The following is a 17,212-nucleotide window of genomic DNA, read 5'->3' as shown; positions in this document are numbered from 1 at the left end:
AGCTGCTGCTTCTAAAGGGCTCCTTGGGTTTATTATGTGTCTGTTCTTGCCACTCAGGAAGCATAGTACTGTGAGACATTGACCTTTTATGGCAGGCGGTCTGGCCACCACCTTTTAAGTGAGCAGAGAATGAACCCCCCCACCAGTAAACAGATTACATGCATGAGACAGCCATGTGGTATAAATGGATGAACCCTGGACTCTCGCTTTTGTATGTTAAAATTGTATTCACTCTGATTCTTAAAATGTTTAGAAATACTCTTTATTTTCTAGGATTTAATTTTAGCCTTTTTAAGTCTAATCCAATGGCTTTTTGGACCAGCACTCCTTCCTCACAGCCTGAGAGCAAAGGTACAGAGCTGGCACTTGCAGTGCGAGAGGACATGGTGTTTCAGCAGATGCTAGCCTTCAGCAAAGTAACCAGCTGTGAGATGAAGTGCTTAACACCGCAGCGTGCATGTGACAGAATGCCAGTGCTGCCCTCAGTGCTGTTCTGTGTCCTTGATGTCCTGTGTCCCTTGCACAGCAGTGTCCTGAGGCACATCCAAGTGGCCTCTCCTTTCTCCTTCTGTACATCACATGACCTGTGTGTCTGTTCACTCATCATGTCTGCCAGCGGCCACGCGTGTGATGGCAGTAACCTGTGCACTGCAGGGCTTTCTTTTTGGACATGGTTCAGAAGGAGACTGTTTGAAAGTAGGCCCCATGTTTACCAGCTGCCCTTGTTTCCTGGCATGTTGCATGTGTAGGAACCAGTGCAGGAGTAATTGTTGGTGTGGGATTGGAGTGCTAGGCAGGGGCTCTGTTAAGGACTTCAGGAGCAGGTGAGGGCAGTGAAGACACACCATTACCATCCACTAAGTAACACAACTGTGTTACAGGTTGCCAAACAAGTACAGGGATAAAATGACAGTCTTTGATTTCTGGGACCCTCAGTTTTTTGTTTTTGATTTTTTGTTTGCTTGCTTTCTGGGGTCACACCTATGGCGTATGGAAACTCCCAGGCTAGGAGTCAAATTGGACTTGCAGCTGCCAGCCTATACCACAGCCACAGCAGTGCGAGATCTGAGCTGTGTCTGTGATCTGCACCCCAGCTCACAGCAATGCCAGATCCTTAACCCACTGAGTGAGGCCAGGGATCGAACCTGCATCCTCATGGATATTAGGCAGGTTCTTAACCAACTGAGCCACAATGGGAACTCCTAGGACCCTCAGTCTTAAAGTACACCAAGTACTCCTAGCCACAGCAGCTATCAGCCTTTATTCTTTGGGATGCAGTCATTGAAAAATTATGTAAAAAGTGTGAATTTTTTTCTGTAAAGGTTACACACTTCTGCACAAACTTCATGGGCCCAAGGTGAAGAGTGCCTGGTCTGAAAGCAAATTTACAACTTACTGCTGCAGGACAGAGAGCCCTATTCTGTTTGAAGACTGAGAATGTCACAGTTTCAGAGACCTTAGAAATGAAGACCTGAGGCATGAGGAAACTGAGGCCCAGTGATGCTATCTGATAAACAAGAATCTTTGTCTTAGAGTGTTCTTTTGATCTCCCGCTAGGAATTGATGCTAAGATTTTGTGAGGAAGAAGAGTGAGGAGTTCCTGCTGTGGCACAGTGGGTCAAGAATCCAGCTTGCAGCAGCTCAGCAGCTTGGTTTGCTGCAGAGGCATGGGGTTTGATCCCTGGCCTGGCACTTTGGGTTGAGGAACTGGCGTTGCCCCATCTGTGGTGTAGGTTGCAGCTGTGGGTCAGATTCAGTCCCTGGCCCGGGAACTTCCATATGCCACAGGCATAGCCATTAAAAAAAAAAAAAAAAAAGAAAAAAAAAGTTATTTGGAGTTCCCGTTGTGGCTCAGTGAGTTGAGAACCCGACATAGTGTCCCTGAGGGATGTGGGTTTGACCCCTGACCTTGCTCAGTGGGTTAAGGATCTGGCGTCACAAGCTTTGGCATAGGTTGCAGATTTGACTTGGATCCAGTGTTGCTGTGACTGTGGCATAGGCCTCAGCTGCAGCTCTGATTTCGACCTCTAGCCCAGAAACTTCCATGAACTGGAGGTGTGGCGTAAAAAGAAAAGTAAGGAGTTCCTGTTGTGGCTCAGCAGGTTAAGAACCAGACTAGAATCCATGAAGATGGAGTTCCCGTCGTGGCGCAGTGGTTAACGAATCCGACTAGGAACCATGAGGTTGCGGGTTCGGTCCCTGCCCTTGCTCAGTGGGTTAACGATCCGGCGTTGCCGTGAGCTGTGGTGTAGGTTGCAGACGCGGCTCGGATCCCGCGTTGCTGTGGCTCTGGCGTAGGCCGGTGGCTACAGCTCCGATTCAACCCCTAGCCTGGGAACCTCCATATGCCGCGGAAGCGGCCCAAGAAATAGCAACAACAACAACAACAACAAGACAAAAAGACAAAAAGACAAAAAAAAAAAAAAAAAGAATCCATGAAGATGCGGGTTTGATCCCTGGCCTTGCTCAGTGGTTAAGGATCTGGCATTGCCTCAAACTGTGACATAGGTTACAGATGGAGCACAGATCTGGTGTTGCTGTGGCTATGGCGTAGGCCAGCAGCTGCAGCTCCAATTCAACCCCTAGCTTTAGAAAATTCCATGTGCTGCCAGTGCAGCCCTAAAAAAAAAAAGAAAAAAAGGTGAAAAAAGGCAAGTTAAAAATTGCAAGAAAGCTATTTTCTGGATCAGGTCATCCAGTAGAAATAAGGTACAAATTGCTTGTAGTAATTAAAAAATTTCTAGTAGTCACACTAAAAAATGAAAGAAAACAGGTGAAAAAAGAGATGAAATTAATTTTAATAAAGCTTAACCCATTATGTCCAGAATATCATTTCAACTTCTAATCAGTATAAAAAATTTAAAATGAGATATTTTCCTTTTTTTTTTTTCTTTAAACTGAGTCTTCAAAACCCAGTGTGTATTTTTACACTTGTAGCACATGTCAGTTTGAACTGGCCACAGCGTAAGTGCTTCCCTGTCAGGGGTGGCCGGCCTGCCAGATTGGACAGTGCCAAGGTGATGCAAACTTCATGGCTTGCATACTTTCTCATTCCTTTAGCCAGACGCCCTTTGTAGGCCAGAGCATATTCTATGAAGAGTTACTTTTCTCTCTATCTTTTGTCTTTTTGTTGGTGTTTCAGCTAATACAAATTGTCTTAGGTTCTTACCTAGAAGACACCCATTTTAATTTAATTTAATCTATTACCCGGCTTGGAAATATGAAAAATGGGATGTTAACTCTAATCACTTGCCTTCCGTGGCAGTTGTTAAGGCTCTCATCAAGGTTGGCTTTGTGTTAGTTTTATATTTATACTAATCTTTTCTTATGATTGAATTTTTTTTTTCAGTTGTCGCAAATGCATGGATATTTGGCTAAACCGCTTAGTATGCCACATCTGGTTATGGCAGCACTTTTTATCTATGTTTTGAATTTATAGCTGTTAATTTTTTTCAATGATCAGTAAGTAAAAGCAGGACTTTTTGCTTGTTTTTTAAGTAGATTCTATGTGTACTAAGCATTTTTAATAGAGCATTAAATCAGGCTTCTAATTCTAATTCACATTTTATCATGAGCAGTGTCCACACTGAATTATGTGGAAGTTCCAAGGCCAGGGATGGAACCCATGCCACAGCACTGGAAACTCAGAACCCTAAACTGCTACGCCACCAAGGAACTCTTGTCAGCATGCTCTTTTAACCTGAATATTATGTTCTATGATACTTATTTTTAGAGTGTTGATGCTAACTAATACTTAATATCTTTGACAACTTTTTTTTGGATTTACCTTACAGCGGAAGAGAAGAAAAAGCCTGAAGACCTTCCCTCGGATGATGATGTTCTCATTGTATATGAGTTGACCCCAACTCCTGAGCAAAAAGCTCTTGCAATCAGACTTCAGCTTCCTCCCACTTTCTTCTGCTATAAGAACCGGCCAGGATACGTCAGCGAAGAGGAAGAGGATGGTAAGCTTTTTCTTGCTTTAAAGCATTCTGTTCATGCTCCATCTTAGTGGACAGGGTGATGAAATCCTTTCAAGCCTGCTTCCGAGAGCCCACCCCTGCTCTACTTGCAGGTGAATGCATGTGTGAATAATCAGCGCATGTAGTGATTGAAAGAGGTTTTCCTGGAGTGCTGCTCTGAACAGGGCAGGCGTTCTGAGGGAACTGAAGACAACCCTAATTTCCCTGGGGAATGAGAGGAGTGGGATGGTGGTGAGGCAGAGATAGCCTCTGACTGGGGCTTGCTTTGTGGGCTGTGTCAGAGTTTTCAAGCAGAGGAATCTTGTGCTCGGAGTAATTTGAGTAGGACAGTTGGGCCATGGGGTAGAGGACTGGGTTGTGGAAAGTGGAGAAGGAAGAGGAGCTAAAGTAGTGGAGCAGCTCAGACAAGAGCAGAGAGGCGTTTGTATAGAATTGGCAAAATTGGTTGCTATTTGGATGTAGGAGCAAGGGAAAGTGGGAAGTTGGAGAGGAACCCTTGATTCCTGGCTAGAAAATCTCCTGAAATACACTAGAAATTCATTTATTTAATAAAATATATTATACTTTAAGATGAAGATTTCGACACAGCTGTCAAGAAACTTAACGGAAAACTATATCTGGATGATTCAGAAAAATGTAGACCATCAGAACAAAGTCTCACAGGTATGTAACATTAAAATTACTAATTACAGTGTTTTTAAATTTTCTTTTGGCTGTACTTGTGGCATGGAATTCCTAGGCCAGGGATCAAACTCAGGCCACAGCATTGACTTGAGTTGCTGTGGTGACAATGCTGGATCCTTAAACCACTGTGCCACTAGAGAACTCCTATAATTGTTTTTTTCAAATCTTCTGTTTAAAAGGAGTGTCCCGGAGTTCCCGTCGTGGTGCAGTGGTTAACAAATCCGACTAGGAACCATGAGGTTGCGGGTTTGATCCCTGGCCTTGTTCAGTGGGTTAAGGATCCGGCGTTGCCTTGAGTTGGTGGTGCAGGTCGCAGATGCGGCTTGGATCCCGTGTTGCTGTGGCTCTGGCATAGGCTGGCAGCTGTAGCTCTGATGAGACCCCTAGCCTGGGAACCTCCATATGCCGAGGGAGCGGCCCAAGAAATGGCAAAAAGACAAAAAAATAAATAAATAAATAAAAGGAGTGTCCCAATCTGGGCATCTCTGTAATTACCCCAGTTTTGCCATGGTAATTTAATGTATTAAAAAAAATTGGGAATTCCCATTCTGGCTCAGCAGTAACAAACTCAGTGTATCCTTGAGGACATGGGTTCAATTCCTGGCCTCGCTCAGTGGGTTAAGGATCCAACGGCAGTGTAGGTTGCAAATGCCGCTCAGGTTCCATGTTGCTGTGGCTGTGGCGTAGGCCAGCAGCTGCAGCTCCAGTTCACATCCTAGTCTAGGAACTTCCATATGCTGCTGGTGTGGTCCTAAAAAGCAAAAAATAGAAAAAATATTTAAAAAATAAAGTGAAATGCAAAATGTTGTGCTCCTGGTGGCGCTTGTGCCCCATTAGCATCTGAGGTCGTATCATTTTGGTCTGTAGATGACTGAGGGCTGTATTGTAGAGTATTGGATTTAATCTACTTCATATTCATTTTCTTTTGTTTGTGTTTTACGGGATTTTCAGATAATGAGAAAGAATGCGTTATTGTTTGGGAAAAGAAACCAACAGTTGAAGAGAAGGCAAAAGCAGACACCTTGAAGCTTCCACCTACGTTCTTTTGTGGAGTCTGCAGTGACACAGATGAGGACAATGGGAATGGAGAGGACTTTCAGTCGGAGCTTCACAAGGTTCAGGAAGCTCAAGTGAGACTGTCTCCATTATTTTCCTCCTGCTCACTTGCCTTTGTTGACACAGTAGAGTGTTCCTAATTAGCACGTGGTAATAACAGGCAAGTGGGTCAAGCAGCTCCGGCAGCTCCAGTCAGAGGAGGAGGGATTTTGTTTTTCGAGGAGGATCAGAGAGGCCCACCCCGTCACCCCTGTGTGTATGCTGGGTTTGGGGAGTCGGGGTGATAGTGTGGACATGCACGTGTCCCTGAAAAGGGCTATCGTCAGGCAGAGAACAATATTAGGTGGTTTATTTTTCCTGCAAGTTCATTTACCCTGGAGTGGGCAGAGTGGATGGAAAGTAGCTGCATTTGAAACCTAGTTTCCCTGGCCTGTATACTTCGCCTTGCAAGTAACTTCACAATTTGATTGCTTTCTTAGTGCAAGTGATTAGCTGTCAACACCCTGATAGCTTTTTGTTTGTTTGTTTTTTTGTTTTTTTTTGCTTTTTAGGGCTTCTTCTGCGGCATATGGAGGTTCCCAGGCTAGGGGTCGAGTCGGAGCTATAGCCACCAGCCTACACCACAGCCATAGCAATGCAGGATCCAGGCCATGTCTGTGACCTACACCACAGCTCATGGCAACGCCAGATCCTTAACCCACTGAGCAAGGCCAGGGATCGAACCCACAACCTCATGGTTCCTAGTCGGGTTTGTTTCTCCTGTGCCGTAATAGGAACTCAGATACCTTGATATCCTAATTTGTGTTGCACAGACATTGGAAGACAAGGTCCCTGTCTTATAATTGTTTACAATCTGACATATATTCAGAATAGTTCCCTGCTCCTTAATATATACTGTGTTTTGAGAGTTCCTGTTGTGGCTCAGTGGATTATGGACCCAGCTAATATCCATGAGGATGAGGGTTCAATCCCTGGCCTCACTCAGTGGGTTAAGGATCTGGTGTTGCTGTGGTTATAGCATAGGTCACAGATGCAGCTTGGATCTGGCATTGCTGGGACTGTGGTGTAGGCCAGCAGCTACAGCTCTGATTTGACCCCTAGCCTGGGAACTTCCATATGCCACAGGTGTGTTCCTATAAAGAAAAAAAAAAATTTTTTTTTAAAGAAGAAATACTGTTTTTTGTATAATTGTTGGGAAAATGGTTAAAGTGGAGTCCTGGAGTTAATTATAAATGCAGGTTTTATTTAAAGGATGTGTGGGTAGAGAGGTATCCCTCCCATGGTCTGAGCATAGTGGGTTTACTGTCCTTCCCCATCTAGCTGGCCTGCTTTTTTAGGTGTCCACCTAAAATATGCTGGCTGTTCCATGGGCTTCAGCTTATTCATCCGTGCACGTGTAGCTCATTCCGTCAGCTGACATAAAAACATCACTTCATTTGTAACCAGAGAGACTAACTTGTGGAAGTCCTGTCTGAAATTTTCCATCAGTGGCCTCCCTATGCTACATCTAAAGGGTATTTTAAATCATTCAACAATTTCCTTTTACTCAGTGGGAATACAGTGTGCAATTTCTGTTCATCATCTTCCCTAATTGTTGCTGCTGGGGCTTTAACATGCAGTTAGTGGAAGTTCCTGTTATGGTTCAGTGGGTAAGAACCCAGCTAGTATCCATGAGGATGCAGGTTCAGTCCCTGGTTTCCCTCAAGCTGTTGCATAGACTGCAGATGCAGCTCAGATCTGGTGTTGCTGTGGCTCAAGTGTAGGCCGGCAGCTGCAGCTCCAATTTGACTCCTAGCTTGGAAACTTCCATATGCCGTAAGTGTGGCGCTAAAAAGCAAAATAAATAAATAAATAAAAAATAAACAAGCAGTAAATCATATTAATATAAAGTTGGATTATGCAGATTGAAACAATGCATTTTAAATATGGCCTTGCTCTTTTATGTGCATAACTTTAATGAAACTTATTGTTTTTAAAACTTAACTGGAAAATAATTTTGGTGCTGATGCACAGACTGAGTTATGCATCATTTATTCTTTTCCCACCTGTGGTGCACACAGGACTTAGTATCTTTTGTCATTTTGTGAACTGTGCTGTTTATAGCTGTAGAAATATCTCATTCGAGTGGCTGTTATAAGTTAAAATCTTTCTGTAAACTATCCGTAATACTGTCCTATAATACTATCATAATGTTCATTAAATAGTAGTCCTAGGGGCTGTCCAGAAATACCTTTGGTACAGAAACTAAATGTGCTGTATCACTATAAAGGTGAAAAAAAATTGCCACAATGAATTGTAATTTTGTGGGAGAGCACCCTTTGATAGCCTGAGGTCAAACAGAGCCTAACAACCATTAAAGCTGAAACATGCTGTATAATGACATAGGTTGATCTCCTCCTAGGATAAGCGTCTCCTCTGTACACTTTGTGCAAGTTTCAGTTAGGCGTCTCTTGCACAGAATGCCTAAGTGTGCTGGATTCATAGGTGCTCACGCTGAACGAGCACTCTCAGGTGTGTGCAAAGGAGATGCCATTTGTTTTGTCTATGTGAGTTTTCATTGATGGACTCTTAGGTGGAGGATGTGTTAGGAGCTAAGATACTTCTCTCCCCCAGGGAATCTAGGTTACATTTTGGGAATAACATGTATTGTGATATAATTCACATATACTATTCACCGATTTTATTTATTTTTATCTTTTTGTCTTTTGTTTTTTTAGGGCTGCACTTGTGTCATACGGAGGTTCCTAGGCTAGGGTTTGAATTGCAGCTATAGCCGCAGGCGTATACCACAGCCACAGCGACATAGGATCCAAGCCATGTTTGTAACCTACACTACAGCTCATGGCAGCACCAGATCCTTAACCCACTGAGCGAGGCCAGGGATTAAACCTGCATCCTCATGGATACTGGTCAGGTTCGTTAACCACTGAGCCACGACAGGAACTCCCAATTCACTGATTTTAAAAAGTGCAACTTGGTTTTTAGTGTGTTCAGCATAGTCAATGTTAGAACATTTTCAGCATCCCCAAAAGGCCCTGTTACTTCTAGTACTCACCCCCATTCCTTGTTTCCTCCCATCTCCTCTAGACCTGGTAACTACTGATGTACTTTCGCTCTGTCTCTGAAGATTTGCCTTTTCTGACATTTCATACAAACATGTGGCCCTTTGTGTTTGGCTCTACTTAGGCTGAGCTTATGGCATAAGGAAGTTTTGGGGCCAGGGGTCGAAACCATGCAATAGCTGTCGCCCGAGCCCCAGTAGTGATAACACCAGATCCTTAATCCACTGCGATCAAGGGAACTCCACACTTAGTAAATTTTTGAGGTGTATCCACATTGTAGCATATGTCTATTTCATTCCTTTTTTAAGGCCAAATAATACTCCACCATAGCAATATACCACATTTTATTTACCCATCTGTTTGGGTTGTTTGCACTTCTGGTTATTATGACTAATACTGCTATGATAGTCTCGATAATGTGACAGAAATAGAATGCCTTATCTTTTCTTTATGCTTTAGTCATTAATAAATAATGACTTTTTTCATTTGTATTAATTTTTTTAAATTTACATAAGTGATATTCACTTTGTTGAATGTGTTTGCTGTGAGTTCTTAAACATGCCTGAACTCCTGTAATCTCCTATAATCTCCACCACAGGCAGCATATAAACAATCCCAACACCCCAAAGAAATCCTTCCTGCCACCCCTTTGTGTTGAGATCCTCCCCCACCCATAACCTCTGGCAACTGCTGATCTGTTTTCTGTTTCTCCTTTTTTGCCTTTTCCAGACTAACACAAAGCAAATCGTACAGATCGTAGCCTTTGAGGTGGCCATATGTACTGGGCCCCTGTGGTCTGGCCCAGGTAGCTGCGTAGTGACTGTCTGTCCCCTTCTGTCACTGGCCGGTGCTCCACTGGGAGGCTGTACCATGGTTCCTTCATTGTCATTAACCTACTGAAGAACATTGTTTCTAGTTTATTTTGCTCTTTTTCTAGTTTCTTAAAGTGGGAACTTACATTACTGACTAGGACAGTTCTTCATTTCTAATATAGATTTTTTTTTCTTTTACTTTTTAGGACCACACCTGTGGCATATGGAGGCTCCCAGGCGAGGGGTCGAATTGGAGCTACAGCTGTTGGCCTACACACCCACAGCAACTTGGGATCCAAGCCAAGTTTTCAACCTGCACCACAGCTCTCGGCAACGCCAGATCCTTAACCCACTGATCGGGGCCAGGGATTGAACCCTTAACTTCGTGGTTATTAGTCAGATTTGTTTCTGCTTTTGCCACAGTGGCAACTTCTCAAATACACATTTTTAATGCCGTTAAGTTTCTCCCTAAGAGCTGTTCAGGTGGTTCTTAAAGGTGGTATTATCAGCTTTAATAGGTGGTATTTTTAGTTTCATTCAATTAAAGTGTTTATTTTCCTTGGCATTCTTTTTGATGTAGGCATTAGATTGAAGTATCTTTTTTTTTTTTTTCCTTTTCTAGGCTGCTCCCGTGGCATATGGAGGTTCCCAGGCTAGGGGTCCAATCGGAGCTGTAGCCGCCAGCCTACGCCAGAGCCACAGCAACACCAGATCTGAGCCATGTCTGCGAACTACACCATAGCTCACAGCAGCGCTGGATCCTTAACCCACTGATTGAGGCCAGGGATTGAACCTGCAACCTCATGGTTCCTAGTTGGATTCGTTAACCACTGAGCCAGGACAGGAACTCCAGCAAAGTCATTATTAAAGGAAAGCAAATAGCTCCCAGGGCTGCTGGGAGGGGGAGAAGAGCCCCCCTAGATTGAAGTATCTTGCTTCCAAATATTTGGTGACTTTCCAGATGGCATCCTGTTACTGATTTTTAGCTTAATTCCATTATTGTCTGTGAACATATTTTGAGTAATTTCACTTCTTTTAGAATTAACGAGGGTTGTCTTGGTGGATGTTCATTGTTCACTTGAAAAGACCTGCTGTTTTTGCATGGAAAACAGGTTTTTAAGTATTGTCCAAGTCCAGTATATTCTTGCTAATTTTTTTGTCTGCTTGTTCTGTTATTGAAAAGATTGTTGCCGAGCATGTTTATTAGTCCTATCAATTTTTATTTCACGTACTCTGTCAGGGATGTTTCCTTCTGCTTCTCTTTTCTAGATCACAGAAAAGAGGAATGGTAGAATTTCTTTCTTAAATATTTGATAGACTTCACCACTGAAACCATCTGGGCCTGGTTCTTAACTTTTTTTTGAAGGATGTTAATTACTGTTACATTTTATTTAATGGTTATAGGTCTATTCATAGTATCTCTTTCTTATGTCAGTTTTGGTAGGTTGTGTTTTTTGAGGAATAAGTCCATTTCGTTTACATTATCAAATTTATGGGCATAGTACTATTCATGAAGTTCATTAAAACTTATTACCTGTTTTAATGACCATGGATCAGTGTTGATAGTTCCTGTTTAATTTCGGATGTAGTAATTTGTGTCGTCTTTCTTGTTTTCTTGGTGAGCTTGGCTAAAGGTTTATCAAATTTTATTGACCTTTTCAAAGAATCAGCTTTTAATTTTGATTTTTTTTTCCCCTATTAATTTCCTATTTTATTAATTTTTACTCTGCTTTTCTTTTCTTTTTATCTTTTTAGGGCCTTAACCTAAAAGAAAAAGATTCTAGTCGGGTTCTTAACCTGCTGAGCCACAACAGGAAATCTCTACTCTGCTTTTCATTATTTCTCTGTTCTTCGTGCTTTTGGTTTATACTGCTCTTCTTTCTCTAGTTTCTTAAGGTGGAAGTTTATTGATTTTAGATCTTTTTAATGTATACGTTCAGGACTGAAAGTTCCCCTTCCTTGCTTTTGTTGCATTCCACACATTTTGATAAATTGTAATTCATTTTTATTTAGTTCAAAATATTTTCAGTTTGTTCAACAGAGACTTGTTGACATGTATATTATTTACATTTGTGTTGCTTAATCTCCAGAAATTTTGAGTTTTTCCAACCTGTGTTTCTGTTAATGATTTCTAGTTTAATTCTATTATGGACTGAGAGTATACTTTGTATGATCTCTGTTCTTTTGAACAGTTTGCTGAGGTGTGTTTTATGGCCTAGAATGTGGTCTTTCTATGTAAATGTTTCATGTGTGCTTGAGAGGAACATGTATTCTGCTGTTGGTTGAAGCATTCTGTAAAAATTTTTTTTTTTTTTTTTTTTTTTTTTTTTTTTGTCTTGTTGTTATTTCTTGGGCCGCTCCTGCGGCATATGGAGGTTCCCAGGCTAGGGGTCGAATCGGAGCTGTAGCCACCGGCCTACGCCAGAGCCACAGCAACGCGGGATCCGAGCCGCGTCTGCAACCTACACCACAGCTCACGGCAATGCCGGATCATTAACCCACTGAGCAAGGGCAGGGACCGAACCCGCAACCTCATGGTTCCTAGTCGGATTCGTTAACCACTGCGCCACGACGGGAACTCCTGTAAAATTTTTTATTTCTGATACAGTATTTTTCAATTCTAAATCCCGTTTGATTTACTTTTATACTCTAGATATTTTTGCTTGAGAAATGTCTTTCCATTCATCTTTAGAGTATTTGTCTTTACCTCTTGAAGCATTGTTATAACAGCTTTTCAAAGTTTTTCTGGTCACTCAACACACGATCATCTCATGACATTCCCTACCCCATAGCTGGAGAGATGTTGACATTTCTTGGAGCCTTTTTTGTCTGTGCCGTTGGCAGCTCCAGTTTTTTGGGCAGCTCTAGTACACTGGTGGTGATGTAGGTTGGTGGGTGGGAGGCAGGAGAAGACAACCGGATTATCTTTAGATCTTGAGGGTTTTTTTGTTTTTTTTTTTTAAAGTTAAAAACAGATGTATTTACTATAAATACATCTTCTAGTGAGATGGGTCTTCAGAGGGGATTTTATGTTGTGTTGACTGAAATTGAATCTATTGAGGCCAGAATTTCGAATGGTCACTTGGCCTGTCTCTCCATTAGTCTTTATATCTGAGGCCCATGCACTATAGTGAAGGGCTTTCTTTTTCTCTAAAACTGGGGGACAGTCAGAGACACAAATTTCAACCTTGCCTCCATCCAGCAGTTCCTGCCAGAAACCCTCTTCCTCCAGGTTCCATACTTCGTTGTTGTAGCACCACCTGTAGGCAGGTAGGAAACAGGTCAGTGATGGGGCCCCAGGCAGGACACACACCTTTGTTCCTCTGCCCAGCAGTCCCTACTGCTCAGCACAGTCTGTTTCCACCAGCCGTCATTGCCCTTAGGGTTGTGGAGGAGCTTGTATCCTGTCCAATTGCATTTGCAGAAGTGGCTCAGGAGGTTGGACCTGGCATTGTCGGCTGGGGGCAGGGAGCTGTGAATGACAGGTCACCAGTGTGGGCCTGCTTGGTGGCAGTTGGCTGTGGCCTGGGAACCCCCAACGAGCTGGCCATGGAGGCCATTTGACCATGGGCTCCTCACAGGCCTGGCTGCCACCTGCTTCTCAGCCAGTGCTCCTTGCTGGTCGGCCTTTACATTGCTTCCTTGAGATTCTTAATCCTCTGCTTTGTTCAGAGGCTTCTTTTTTTTGTTGTTGTCTTTTTTAGGGCCACACCCACAGCATATGGAAATTCCCAGGCTAGGGGTCAAACTGGAGCTGGAGCTGCCAGCCTACGCCAGAGCCACAGCAGCGTGGGATCTGAGCCTTGTCTGCAACCTACACCAGAGCCCACAGCAACGCCAGATCCTTAACCCACTGAGTGAAGCCAGGGATCGAACCCCCATCCTCATGGATCCCAGTTGGGTTTGTTGCTGCTGTGCCCTGACGGAAACTCCTGAGGCTTCTTGGAGGCACTGTGTCTCTTGCCATCCAGTGCAGCTGAAAGTGTTGGTTGAGGTAGGGGACAGGTGGAGTGGGAGAGAAAAGCATGCTTCCTCCACCTTGGCCAGGACTCCAAGCCCTCAAACTCTTTTATTTATTTATTTATTTTTTTTGTCTTTTTGTTTTTGTTGTTGTTGTTGTTGTTATTTCTTGGGCCGCTCCCGCGGCATATGGAGGTTCCCAGGCTAGGGGTTGAATCGGAGCTGTAGCCACCGGCCTACGCCAGAGCCACAGCAACGCGGGATCCGAGCCGCGTCTGCAATCTACACCACAGCTCACGGCAACGCCGGATCGTTAACCCACTGAGCAAGGGCAGGGACCGAACCCGCAACCTCATGGTTCCTAGTCGGATTCGTTAACCACTGCGCCACGATGGGAACTCCCTCAAATTCTTTTAAAATAGCATGTGTCAGTCAGCATTTAATGGCATAGTTATTTGTTACTTCCTCTTTGCAGAAATCCCAGAATGTGGAAATAACTGGCATGGCTTACAGTGTGTGTACAGGTGGTGCTAAAGTGACTGTACCGTTTTTGGGTAAATCTGAAGAGCCAGATTTTACCACCAAATCTATTACTTCACCACCTTTTTCTTCTGGAACTGGTGACAAACCTGTGGATTTATCTACTAAAAAGGAAAGCGATGCAGATTCTGAAAACCAAGGTAAAGTTTGATATATGTTTACAAAAACCTAGCATGCATTACTACATAGGCTATTTTCTTTTTTATTTTTTAATGACTTTATTTTTTCCATTATAGTTGATTTACAGTGTTCTGTCAATTTCCTGCTGTATAGCGGAGTGACCCAGTCATGCATATATATACATATTCTTTTTCTAACATTACCCTCCGTTATGTTCCATTACAAGTGACTAGATACAGTTCCACGTGAGAAACTAGACTTTTAAATATAGATTGAGAAACTCCCTTTCTTTTTTTTATATTTATTTATTTATTTATTTATTTTATTTTTATTTTCCCACTGTACAGCAAGGGTATCAAGTTATCCTTACATGTATACATTGCAATTACATTTTTTTTCCCCACCCTTTGTTCTGTTGCAACATGAGTATCTAGACAAAGTTCTCAATGCTACTCAGCAGGATCTCCTTGTAAATCTATTCTAAGTTGTGTCTGATAAGCCCAAGCTCCCGATCCCTCCCACTCCCTCCCCCTCCCATCAGTCAGCCACAAGTCTCTTCTCCAAGTCCATGATTTTCTTTTCTGAGGAGATGTTCATTTGTGCTGGATATTAGATTCCAGTTATAAGTGCTATCATATGGTATTTGTCTTTGTCTTTCTGGCTCATTTCACTCAGGATGAGATTCTCTAGTTCCATCCATGTTGCTGCAAATGGCATTATGTCATTCTTTTTTATGACTAAGTAGTATTCCATTGTGTGTGTGTATATATATATATATATGCACACATATATATATACCACATCTTCTGAATCCAGTCATCTGTTGATGGACATTTGGGTTGTTTCCATGTCCTGGCTATTGTGAATAATGCTTTGATGTCAGCATGTATTAAATGAAATAGTAAAGTGCTCTTTTCCTTTTGCCAGTGGACAGCACAACAGTTTCATTTGGATTTGGAAGTAGCACAGGACTGTCATTTGCAGATTTGGCATCCAGTAATTCTGGGGATTTTGCTTTTGGCTCCAAAGGTAAGATTAGGAGGCAAGGTTACACTGTGGTATTAGAGAACTGGGTATACCTACAGACCCAGTCCTTGTCCCAGTTTGTTCCTCACCTGACACTTTCCTCCCAGCCTTGCCTGCCAGCTGTTTAAGTGCTTTAGTAAGAAAGGGCTTATATTTTACTCTTTTTTTTTTTTTTTTTTTTTTTTGTCTTTTTAGGGCTGCACCCACGGCATAGGGAGATTCCCAGGCTAGGGGTCTAATCAGAGCTGTTGTTGCTGTTCTGTGCCAGAGCCACAGCTATGCCAGATCTGAGCCGTGTCTGTGACCTACACTGCAGCTCATGGCAATGCCAGATCCTTAACCTGGCAAGATACCTAACCTGAGCAAGGCCAGGGATCTAACTGGCAACCTCATAGCTCCTAGTCAGATTCATTTCCGCTCTGCCACAACGGGAACTCCTACTCTTATTTTTTTATATTTATCAATATAACCATGAGAATTTTCTTTTAATTCATCATAAGGCATGGTGAAAATCCTGCCCCTCCTGAAATGCAGAACCATCTCTACAGTTTTTGAATAACCTTGGTTTTAACTTTGTTGTTTTATTTTTATTAGGCCCGCACCTTTGGCATATGGAAGTTCCAAGGCTAGGGGTCAAGTTGGAGCTGCAGCTGTCAGCCACAGCCATAGCAACGCGGGAACTGAGCCTTGTCTTTAACCATCCTCATAGATACTAGTCAGGTTCATTAACTGATGAGCCACATTGGGAACTCATAACCTTGTTCTTTTAATCATACTTTTGATTTACTAATATTTCAGGATTTGTGCATCTATAATTTTTAAGATGATTTTGCAGTTTTCTATTTTTGCAATAACCTTGATTGTATTTTTTATTATCAGGGTTGTGCTAATTTAGAACTGGTAAACTTTCTCATCTTTTTCCAGTGGTTATTCTACTTTTCATCCATTTTGGATAATTTGTACAAAATAATCCTTTTCAAGTTTATTAGCATATTGTATTTTCTCATTCTTACACTGTCTTTCCTATATCTTGATTATAGCACTACCCACATTGAATGCAGTGCTTGATTTGTGGAATATACTTTATTGAAGATACAATACTTACATGATTAATCCAGAATAGTGTTCTTCCCTCACATAACTTTATTTGTTTCATAGTTCCTGCCACGGAAATGCATATAAAACTTTTAGAAATTACCTTCAGATAACACATTATGTTGGAACTCATAGCTTCACGGATGTCAGGTTGCTAATTTATTTTTAATTTATTAAGTGGCCTGAACTCACAGGATCATAAGTTGGCATATACAGCAGTATAGTAGGTACAGTTATCGTCCCCCCACCGCAACATTCAACAAAGCACCAAATAAAACTTGATGTGTTAGATAGCTTGATACCCAGTGTAACTTTCTTGAAGTACCCTATCACTGTTGCCCAGTAAAAGGTGAGTAGGTAGACTCAACTCCCATGAGGGTGGCTTGTCCTGAGCCTTATTTGCTGCCATTCACTCCTTTTTCAGTGAGAATATTCACCAAGCTATTTTTTAAACTACATTTCTTTTTTTTTATTTTGTAATGATTTTTATTTTATCCATCATAGCTGGTTTACAGTGTTCTGTCAATTTTCTACTATACAGCAAAGTGACCCAGTCACACATACATTTATACATTCTTTTTCTCACATTATCCTCCTTTGTCCTCCATTATAAGTGACTAGATAGAGTTCCCAGTGCTCTACAGCAGGATCTCATTGCTTATCCACTCCAAAAGCAATAGTGTGCATCTTTTAACCCCAGATTCCCACTCCCTCCCACTTGGCAACCGCAAGTCTATTCTCCATGTCCATGATTTTCTTTTCTTTGAAAAGTAGACTACACTTCTTGTTTTGGCACCCTGCATTCGTCTCTTTTAAGAGCTTACAGAAATTAACTTTTTTAAAAAAGGTCACCAATTTCACCAGTTGTGTGTGC

The 17,212-nt window shown here is 42.3% G+C and overlaps 1 protein-coding gene across 7 annotated transcripts in view; it reads left to right on the top strand.

Moving 5' to 3' along the window:
• The window catches only part of RGPD4 (RANBP2 like and GRIP domain containing 4), a 69,959-nt gene that overhangs the window by 47,401 nt on the left and 5,346 nt on the right, over positions 1-17,212 (top strand). For 2 of the 7 annotated variants that reach the window (XM_085015523.1, XM_005662337.4), the window contains exons 21-26: positions 274-351; positions 3,795-3,965; positions 4,554-4,646; positions 5,619-5,797; positions 14,033-14,237; positions 15,145-15,246. In XM_085015523.1, the coding sequence (XP_084871649.1) occupies positions 274-351; positions 3,795-3,965; positions 4,554-4,646; positions 5,619-5,797; positions 14,033-14,237; positions 15,145-15,246 (828 nt within the window). 7 annotated transcript variants of the gene reach the window in all.

Source organism: Sus scrofa, chromosome 3 (assembly GCF_054392235.1).
Source record: "Sus scrofa isolate SSC_HxYL_T2T_F1_AM1 chromosome 3, Sscrofa_HxYL_maternal_Yorkshire_Landrace_v2.0, whole genome shotgun sequence".
In the NCBI taxonomy this organism is placed as follows: domain Eukaryota; kingdom Metazoa; phylum Chordata; class Mammalia; order Artiodactyla; family Suidae; genus Sus; species Sus scrofa.
The sequence above is the reverse complement of the archived record's forward strand: the minus strand, read 5'-3'. Positions and strand labels throughout refer to the sequence as shown.